Consider the following 10,842-nt stretch of genomic DNA (forward strand, 5'->3'; position numbering starts at 1 on the left):
CATAATGGTAAATCTCATGAACTGGCACAGGGAACGGACCGGTTTGCAGGACCCAAGCCTGCAATTCTATCTATATATATATATCTCTCTCTCTCTGTTTCTGTGTTGAAAACTATCATCTAATTAATAAAATGAGAGAATGAGAAACCACAAACATCTGTTTCTCAACTCAGAGTGGAGGCAAGATAGTTAAAGATTTCCATGCTAGGTTTTCTCTCTGATTATATGCAAAGGACATTTCTGCTATTTTGTATTACAAACAGAATTCATTTATTATCCTCATACTTGAATAAAATTACCATCGAAACACAGGGTTATGCAAATAAACTGCATGGCTGCATGGTTTGCCGTTTCCGAATTTCAATTAGAAATGTTCTTGGTTGTTTTTAGCATCATTTATATCCATTTCCATGTAATTCAGAATGTCCTCATAGTGAAGGACAGAATAAAACCTCACTGAAGGAAAAAAATACAGATGACTTGACAGGCCATTCAGCACAAAACATTTAAACAAAGCTTGTGGTTGATTGTTGACTTTCTTATGTTCCATTCATTGATCACAGCAGTGTAAAAAAATTTAAACAGTGCAACTTTTAACAAATCAGGGGTACAGTATGTATAGTGTTCCAGAGTTGTCTTCAATAAATAATTGGCAGAGATAAAGTACGTTTCCATCTTCTCAATAATCCATAAGCCAGCAAAGCACACCTTGTCTTTGCAGAAATGCAGATGAGACATATGAAGAATCTGCACAAAAGCATCTAAAAAAACAGAAACTGGCATTGTCCTCCTGTAAAGCAGATATAGACACTGTTTTAAGTTAATTTGTTGAAGGACAGGATAGGAATAACATCTAAACAGTGGTTTCTTTACACATCATATAAATAGTAATCTTCAAATATTTAATATTGCATTCTGTAAGGCTTATGCAGTCATAAAAGGTTCAAAGTACTGTTACTCCGCTACTGGACATTTATCAAATGCTTTTAGCCAGTTACTTATATACACTCTACAGTTCATGAATTGGCCTTTCCCATGTTTGAACCTATTTTCTTTGTGCTACTAGCCCACTATGCAGCTATCACCAAATACACTAGCTTGCTTAACACAGTGGTTCCAACTTACTTAACACAGAAGTAATTACTGACATGCCACCAACAAAAAAGACTTTCAAACTTCAGGACACTATCATGAACTATTTCACCACATTCATCAAAGATACTACTGACTTGTAAATCTAAGTCTTCTGTCTGTGATGAGATCTGATAGATCTCACTGGCAAACAAATTCAAACATTTCCCATTGAACAGCTAGAAAATAATCAGTGGTTTTGAGGCTAGGCTAGTAAAAATAATAATAAAAAAGGAGAGAACATCAACACTGCAGCAAATCTACAGTTAACTCACGCAACAGCAGCCAATTTTTTAAATAGTATAATGTTTATCTTAAAGTTCACTTTCGATTTTTCGAAAATCCCCCCCCCCTCCAAAAATGCTTCATCATACCTAAAATAAATGAAAAATACAATGCAAAAACTTGGGCTAGAGAGGGCACACTCACAAAGTCACATAAAATTAATATCATGTTGCTTAAGCCACAGAAATTTGTGCAATTTGTTTGTTACCAAAAGCAGGTGTCAGACAAAACCAGTGTATTGGACTTATAAATACACATTTAAATAATGCAATGCATTTCTGATAAAGTCATTGAGAACTTTGCTCGGATGGTGGCATGAGCTAAAAGAACTGGCAGTTCTGTAAACTGCATTCGCTTCCAACCTTCGTTGTAGTCAGGACTTTCATTCTCTGTCAGTTTGTGACACTCCATAATAGGGCTGTGATGATAAATCGATGCAGAATCGATTCGTGGATGGATCCGCAGATCTTCCGAATGCATCGTGATTCTCTCTGGAATCGATTCTGAGCTTAGATTTTAGCAGCAGATGGCGCTCTACTCTAGTTTTTATCCGCAAACTCAAATGCTCATGATGAAGAGTGCTGAACGCTTGTGTGTTCAGCCGAGTCTGTAATTTCACCTCGGTTCAGAATGCTTTTATGACACCAGATTAATGTAAACAGCTCACTGTGAACACCCTTGTAATTCGCTTCAACCTTTTCAAATTTTATGAATGATTATTTTAGGTTCAAGTGTGTGTAAGGATTTGGAAACAAGCAGAGTACGGCTGTTTCTAAAGCATGTAGCGCCATCTGCTGTTCAAAGCTAAGCTCAGAATCGACTCGAGAAAGAATCGCGATGCATTCAGAAAATCTCAGAATCGATGTGGAATCATTTCTCGATTCGCGATGCATCAATTTATTTCCCCAGCCCTACTCCATAAGGACCATGAAGAGCAATCAAGTTACAAAAGTGACAATCGAGTCCGAAAACAATTCACCTATGTCACACCGTTTAATTTTCAGAATAGCTCCTGAGAATTGATCTTCAAATTAATTCTTTGCTAACTGACAGTGACAGTGTTACGTCTAACCTGACTACTGAATCAAGTTTTACAAGTAAGAACATCTGCAAATGGGCCCAAGAGGTTCTTGTTAAAGATACAACGCACCCATACTAAATATGTGGTAAAGGGTTTGATGTTTTCCGAGAAGGTGTAGTTCTGATGGGGTAGAATGTAAGGCATATATGTGTTTTCTCCCTGCTCCTGGATCCACACCTCATATTTCACCTCTTTAACCTTCAGGTACTTCAGATTCCAAGGGATCTGCCATGACACTGAAAGCTTTGCTTCATTGGTTGCCTGTACTGACGTCTGGCACTTGGGCTCTCTGACTCGACCAGGATGTACAGTGCTAGCCACCTTGACCTTTTTCAGATTAGGCTTTTTCAGAGTTCCTCTGAGCACATCCAGAAAAGAGGCGATGTCCACAGTAGTGTCCTGGTAAATGCGAAAAAGCCACTCTGGATTACGACAACAAAGATGTCTTGGCACCTCCTTGCTGGCAAGGATACGTTCTTGTTCCTCCTTCTCAAGGTGGACTATGCCACCCTGATCCCAGGGGCGATCAGGATATGTAACGGTGTTCTCTTCAATTGTATTTCTCCATGCAACATACTGAAGGTCCATGCCAGGTAAGGAGGCCAAGGTTTTGTAGGGAGTGTACTGCTCTGGGTTTATAGCATAAGGGAAGAGTTCAACCGCAGCAGCACCACGGGGCAAGAACATGGAGGTGATCATTTGGGCTCCGTGCATGCTAACCAACATAGTCGCACCACTAATAATTTGGATAATGCTATCAAACGACTGCTCCTCCAAAGACACAGTGACAGTCCTCATCTGAAACTCTTGGGCTAAAGCCAGAAGAAGTTCCGCCTCATTGAGAATGAGCCTGTTAGTGGTACGCTTAAAAACTACAATGTAGTCGTCGCCCTCCTCTTGCGTGATGTTAAGCCGTTCCATCAAAAATGAAGCAAACTGACGGATCTCGTTACCTGAAATCAAAATGTTGGCTTTGGGTCCTTGCGGTTGCACAAAGCCATATTGGTACCATGTTGTCATCTTTGACAGTCCCACGTAGGACTTGGTGAAGCACATGAGTTTGCCAAAGGTCTTCAACTGCTCCTTGAGAAGTGGTTGCTTACTGCTGAGCAAGCGGTAGAGATCAAAGTGAGCCCCTTCACTCCAACCCTCCATGAAGACGAGCCTGGCTTCATCATCCAAGTCTGAATACTGCTGCATGGTGTAGTAGATGGGCAAAAGATCATCATGGAAAATGTGCATGAGGTTGTCTGGGTTAAAACGGTTCAGAATTAGAGTGACATCTGGCACAAACACAGGTTTCGGCATGAACTTCAGAGCCGCTGCCGGAAGCTCGAGAAAGTTAAAGTATTGAGTGTTGTGGTCTTCTACAGACGAGAGGTCCAGCAAGGCGGGCTGGAAACGCCGAGGGCCAAGGTTGGGCAGCATCACAGAGGCATTACTGTGGAAGAATACAAACTCCTCAGCCTCTGTGCAGTAGCAGAGGTAGTCAAAGCGGCAGATGCGATCGGTGTGCATCTTGCCAGTGCAGACCATTCTGGTGCCATGCTCTTGGAGTGTTAACAGGGCACCGTGGTAGTCGATATGGGCCTGTGAGAACTCCTGTGATTGTCGTGTAAGATGTAGCTCCTCTTCCAACTGTGATGTGTGTTCAATCAGCCGAACGTATTTCCAAAGCAAGGCTGCCACCACTGACACCAGCAGGCCATTCAGCACAGCCGGCAGATTCATCCTACACCCAATAGCACGCATCGCAGCAGATCTCCGACCACACACTCATGCTCCACCTGCAACGATCAGAATACCAAGTTTGAACAAGGAGGTTCATGAGTTGCTAACACTTCACAAAATCATAAACATACAGTACAGAGTAAACACAGAGAGTAAAGAATAGGGTATCGATAGAATGAAGGTTGCCAAATATTGTAAACTCATCCAGCGTGATGTAAGTTCATGTTAGAACTTATTTTGTGATGGTGACTGGCTGACTATACATTATTCCCTACATGTAGTAGTTATTTATTATCATATACTTGCACACCTAAAGAGGTTTCTTTGGTACTCCTTATAGGTTTTACATAGTGTTTCTACTGCAGGAATTTCTTATTACTATAATCATCAGTTTTTAGTTAAAGTTAATTTGAATTCATTACCTCCCTGCAGCATAAGCCTGTATTCCCTCTCAGTACTGGGTTTTTTTTGTTTGTTTTTTTAAAGAAAAAAACCTCTCACAATCTCATCCTTTGAGCTGCTGGCATTCTACGATAGCCAGCAGAGCCATGGAGACCACAGAGTGGCTAAAGATGCCCACCTGCATCCAAACATTCACAGAATTTGGCACTAAAATTCTATGTGTGTGTTCTAAGTGCACCATGTACGCAACAGCCTATAGGCTAATGTTTTAACTGTGCCTGCTGGTTTGGGACAACAGACAGACTGTTTTTAGAAGGAAATAAGAAAATGTTTGCGGAAAGACAAAGAACCTGCTTCAGTAATCTAAAACAGCGACAGGTCTTCTTATTGTTCACAATGATTGAATCAAATTGAGTGAGACAACATTCTAGCTATGTTAAAGGCTTTATCAGAACTAAAAATTAAAGAGGAGGATGGCAGAGCTTTTTGCTGTCACATCTCATGGATGAAAAATGCTAATTTTCAGGATGTGAAGGACAATCTTCCTTGTTTGTTGTCATCCATAGCATTGCATGTTTTGAGACTTAAGCGGCACTAATGTCCAATCCACAAGGATACAAACAGCAGAAATGGCAGTGTTGCCAGTTGTGCATTTAATTCCCTTCACTGCATAGACAACCCAGGGGGAAACATAAAAAGGCTTTGCCAACTAACAAAGGCCTGCAAAATGTCAGCTACGTATTGCAAATTACTGAGCAAACCCTCAGTGGCACCATCTTAACCAGGGGTGGCGAACGTCGGTCCTGGAGAGCCGCAGCCCTGCAGAGTTTTGCTTCAACCCTAATCAAACACACCTGAACAAGCTAATCAAGGTCTGAACGGTTACTAGGAAGCTACAGGCAGGTGAGTTTTAATTAGGGTTGGAGCTGAACTCTGCAGGGCTGCAGCTCTCCAGGACCGGTGTTTGCCACCGCTGATCTTAAATAACATAACTGTTTAATACTGAAATGTCTTTGATGTCTGCTTGGAAATTAGGCATAAACTGAAGAATTAATGGTTATAAACCCTATTTTGCTTGGGTTCCCCTAGGTGCATTGACTCATATGTTGGCAAAATTTAACGTGATATCTAAAACAGCCATGATTTGCTTCTACTAATTAATAGGGATGTGACAAGACACTTATCCCTCGAGACGAGACACAAGATTTATATTAATAAAAATATATAAACACGATTAAATGTAAACGTTTTAAAGAAAAAAATGATGTTTTGTTATAGCTTTTGGAGCAAGGGCGCCGCCATCTTGCAGTACCACAGCATGGGACGTCACAGGGTTGGTTCGCTCCGTTGGCCAGTGCAGTAATATAAGCATTTCTTTACTTTTTGAACACAAACTTAAAAGGAGTGTTGAGCCCATAATAAGTGCAATTGCTTATGCATTTGAGCGATATGGCGAGGGGACTGAGCAGTAGGCTACTGCCGTTACGGGTGGAAGTCCTGAACCTGCTGGTTTAGGGTGAAGACTGGGTTGGAAACAATACGTGTTTACGAGGATACTCATCAAGACCATGATTCTGACATAATTTTGTGTGCATTTGGTCAAGAAGATGTGAAAGAGAACTCAATTTGGTTCTTGCATATGCTGTCTGAGCTGCAGCGTTTTGCGTGCGTGCGCACACAAACGGTCTATCACAGCGCACGAGTACCGCACTGAAATCTCTTTCGCGCTGTCTCACACTTGAATGGCTTAAAACACTTGAATGTTTAAACTGACAAGGCTTAAAACATGTGAGAATGATAAACGTTCTTGAGGAAGCAGCACTAGCCCGATTGTTCAGATAGGTGATTAGTTAAACACTGGAGCGTCCTGTTAACAGCAGGTAAGCATATTCGCAGGTGAACATAAAATATCTCACATATACATACCACTACTGGTGAACGAGCCAGTGTAATGCAAATATGTCTGAAAGGTCTGACATATGCCAATAGCGCGAGGATATCGTCACGATCTCGCGAGATCTCGTGCCACAAGATCTCGTCACACCCCTACTAATTAATAATTTTCACAATACTAATTATTCATAGTCATCAGCTATTCTTTCGATATTATCAAATTAAAGAAAACACTAAAGGTCCAAAATAATTCAAGACATGATTTGTCTTATAATAAATTCAAGACTAAATTTGGCTTATACTGTAGGTGGTAATTAAATCCATATTGCAGTCTATCTCACACATTATTTATCTGAAAAAATAAATATATATATATATATATATATATATATATAAATAATAAATCAGAAAGGGTCTAAAAAAAATAATAGGTTTTTAATAAAGAACTGTCATGAGCTCCAAGCAAGTCCATTTCTCAACTGAGTAAATTTAGGTTTCAGGTAACATTTACATCCGTTTTAATGTTCAGTCTGTCTCTCTCATGGGACTTAACACCCACATCGCTTCAGAGCTGTTTCACTTACACCATACTGCCAGTGATTATTTCAAATAACTTCACTCAACTCAATGACTCTGCACAATAATCACTCAAAGAAAGTATAGGCTTGATTAAACATAAACCAACAAAATGATTCAGCGCTCTTATAAATAAAGGCTATTTTCAGACTGACATACCAACATGCTACTCATATAATTCCTGCAGTATGTAGTACTGTATGCAGCATGAGCATTTTCTGCATTTATAGAATACCCAGATGATCTACTACATGTGCAGTGTGCGACACATGCATATTGCATGTAATACTGTAATGCAATATGCTTGACTTGGCCTCCAATTTCCAGTGTGATGAATAAACTATAAATAAAATTATCAGCGATTTTTAATAACTCTATTTTGACTCATTATTTGACCAGATTGACAAATGTTAAGGTTTTTTTTTTTTTCAAAATGTAACTATAAATAACCATATTTATTTCTCAGAATTATAACTGGATGTGACGTTAAGTCATGTGGCAACAATGCAGCATAATTATATGCATCAACGTATGTTGCCTACTGTTTCACTTTTTTTTTTTTTTTTTTATATTACACTCAAATAGAAGTCTGTAAATAAAGGGCATAATGTACTCTGTTGCTCTCTTTCTGCATTGATTTCCCCCCATATTTTGTGTTGTGTTTTATGTTTTTTTTTTATCCATTCCAAACATTTTTGTTGCCTACTGTTTCACTTTTTTTTTTTTTTTTTATATTACACTCAAATAGAAGTCTGTAAATAAAGGGCATAATGTACTCTGTTGCTCTCTTTCTGCATTGATTTCCCCCCATATTTTGTGTTGTGTTTTATGTTTTTTTTTTATCCATTCCAAACATTTTAATTGAAACCGTTACTATAAATACCATACCAATTTGGGAGTTTGATATTCAGTACTCCATTCATAGGCGGAGCGTGTGTAAGGCGGCTTAGGGGACTTGGGGCAAAAATGGCACTACATTGGACAAAAATGCCCCTGCACAAATAAATTAAATCTATTACGTCTGTTGCTAACAAAGTGAATATGAATAGACAGTGTCGATTGCTCAGATGAGTCATCGTTCAAACTAATCAGTTTTGTTGAGAGCGCCACATTCGCTGACTGAATTCCGGACTCTTGCGAATTCTCTCATCATAAACAACAAAGCGCAGATGTACGTACAATGCAAGTAAGAGATTAATTTCACAGTATATACAGCTTCAGCTTCAGTGATTATAACGATAGTTTAGTTTTATTGAGAGTGCTTACACTCGCGATAGATCAATGTTAGTGATAATGTCACTTTCTATATATAATTTATACCGTATTTCATTTTTGGCGTTTTTACAGTGTTGCGCATTTTTAACCAATCACACACAATTCTGTTGAGCTTAGGAATGCAATGGCCAATCAGAAGCGTTCAGATGAGTCATCGTTCAAACTAATCAGTTTTGTTGAGAGCGCCACATTCGCTGACTGAATTCCGGACTCTTGCGAATTCTCTCATCATAAACAACAAAGCGCAGATGTACATACAATGTAAGTAAGAGATTCATTTAACAGTGTACAGCTTCAGTGATTATAACGATAGCTTTGTTTTTTTGAGAGTGCTTAAACTCGATATAGATCAATGTTAGTGATGATGTCACTTTCTATATATAATTTATTCGCTGTTTGAATGACCGTGGAAAGGAAACGTTATATAATTATCAATTTCTAACGTTTTTATTAAATTGTAATCACGTTAAATACAGATTCAGTCCCATTTAACATTTTTTTTAGCCATGTCTGGTTCTTGCCTAAAAAGACGGGTTTATGATGTTTAATACATTTGGCTGCTTTTAGCCTTACCCTGGAGTTGGTTCACCCTCCGCCAATGACTCAATTTCTGGATATTCTGGTTCCCAATAATAAATCTCATACCCGAAGTGGTCGATGCTTGTATTAGCATCTGATATGCTGAGCATGAGGTTGTGGATCAGATCTTATATGACATGCAAGCTAATGTGCTTCACATGCTTGACTGCATTGCTATTAATCAGATTTTAAATGTATTTGATGTTATGCGCAAAACTGACGGTAAAACTTAGAGGGAAGATGTTAAACTGCTTGCATGTAATGCACTGTGATATGGATCAGATTATGGGAGTTTCATTCACTGCTAATGGTCTAATGGTCTAAATCCAGACCATTGATGCATATTAACTTTTCAGAGCTCTTAACGTGGGGGGAAAAGGGTTTAAAACTGATTTGTTTGGCGAAGCAATACGCAAACGCATTAAAGAGACACAGTGGCGAGTAATATGCTTAAAACAGCATATTAATATGACAGCGAGTAATATGCTTAAAACAGCATAAAGAATCTGGGAGCACATGGCACTAAAGAGCCTCAGTCTATCTGAGCTGTCCAGATCTAAATTGCTCTGCAAGAGTAGGCAGATCTCACGTCCTTGAAACGCCGTCCTTTCCATGCATATGAAGAAAGCGAGCAGGGGGTCGCATCATGCAAGAGAGGCTTTTCGGAGGAGCGGGGTGCATGTGTTTATGACTGTGTGTGAGAGAATGGGAATATGGGCCTGGCTGAAAGGGCTTGCCCAGCTCCCTTGTGTACAGCTGGGCTGTTTGCTATGTGGATGATAAGCACCACAATGATGGGGGAAAGGCAGCCTAGTGCTTCTAATGCATTTTAATAAGGCTCCTGGAAGGACACGGCTCTCAGTCTTTCAGTGGCTTTCTTCTCCGTTGAGTCCCTTCAGGATAACCAAGGAGATTCCCTACTCTGCTCCCTGCCCACAACAGAAAACTCTCGGGCTAAAGAGACACAGACATTATGCCTTTTCGATTCTTCTTCCTTACTGCCTGTCTTTTCCAGTTTTCAAGAACGTCTCCTGCTAAATCTTTTAATTACCTTGTGACCAAGAACTTGGTTAATTTTGTGCTAATTTCTGTGCCGGTTTTTTTATTTTGTTGATGTACATACGATTGAGACATTTTTAGCATCTTGTGCCACAAGCATCTTGCTGTGTAGATGAACTTTGCATGCTTAGCTAATACCCTTGATCGTTTACAAACAAATTGTCGAGTGCTGTTTTAAAGTACTGGCACACACATGCATCCTGATCCAAACCACCAGGTACCATCAAAAATGACACTCCAACCAATCGAAATTTGTTCTCAGAAATCAAAATCCAAAGAGGTTTCATGATTGATTACTGCTGTCACCTCTGAGTACTAGGGCTGCACGATATATCGAAATTATCGAAATATCGCAAATGTAAATATCGCAATATGCATATCGCAAGGGCGTGCGATATCTCAATCATTTTAATAATAGGCTACTTAAATCAAAACGTTGCAAAAGGTCAAAGTTTAGTTCGACGCATATAGCAGAGAATTGCTTGACGTTAAAAAGAGTTAAGTGCAATAAGTTGCAGAAAACAACTCTGCCGTCTCGTCTTGCTGTCTGACACACACCTGAAGCACGCGCACAAGCCGCATCTCGCACAGGGTATGTTCCGTTCTGCCGCACACGTGCAAAGGGCATGCGCACACAGAGAGACGCGTTTCAGACCGAATTGATTCGTCTTTCGCATCTCCTCCTTATGTTTGAACAGACACATACACAGAATTATGTCAATAGTACCCGTCTCGACGATCATTCTCGTAAACGCAGTCGGTTATGTTTTAAATGAATGTAAACAGCTGAGAAAGAAATTGGATGTGTATCATACTGGATCCGTGCAGTG

The 10,842-nt window shown here is 39.7% G+C and overlaps 1 protein-coding gene across 2 annotated transcripts in view; it reads right to left on the reverse strand.

Annotated features, from left to right (window-relative positions):
• The window catches only part of LOC107751881 (protein O-linked-mannose beta-1,4-N-acetylglucosaminyltransferase 2-like), a 21,654-nt gene continuing 10,812 nt past the window's right edge, over nt 1-10,842 (reverse strand). Inside the window, exons 2-3 of one of the 2 annotated variants that reach the window (XM_016567647.1) lie at nt 2,567-4,284; nt 1-790 (exon numbers count right to left, since the gene is read on the reverse strand). In XM_016567647.1, the coding sequence (XP_016423133.1) occupies nt 680-790; nt 2,567-4,249 (1,794 nt within the window). In that variant the 5' untranslated portion in view covers nt 4,250-4,284 and the 3' untranslated portion in view covers nt 1-679. Of the gene's footprint in view, nt 791-2,252; nt 4,285-10,842 lie in introns of those variants that run through there. The other variant, XM_016567648.1, reaches the window with a different exon arrangement.

Source organism: Sinocyclocheilus rhinocerous, unplaced genomic scaffold (genome assembly GCF_001515625.1).
Source record: "Sinocyclocheilus rhinocerous isolate Xijiao unplaced genomic scaffold, SAMN03320098_v1.1 scaffold752, whole genome shotgun sequence".
NCBI lineage: Eukaryota > Metazoa > Chordata > Actinopteri > Cypriniformes > Cyprinidae > Sinocyclocheilus > Sinocyclocheilus rhinocerous.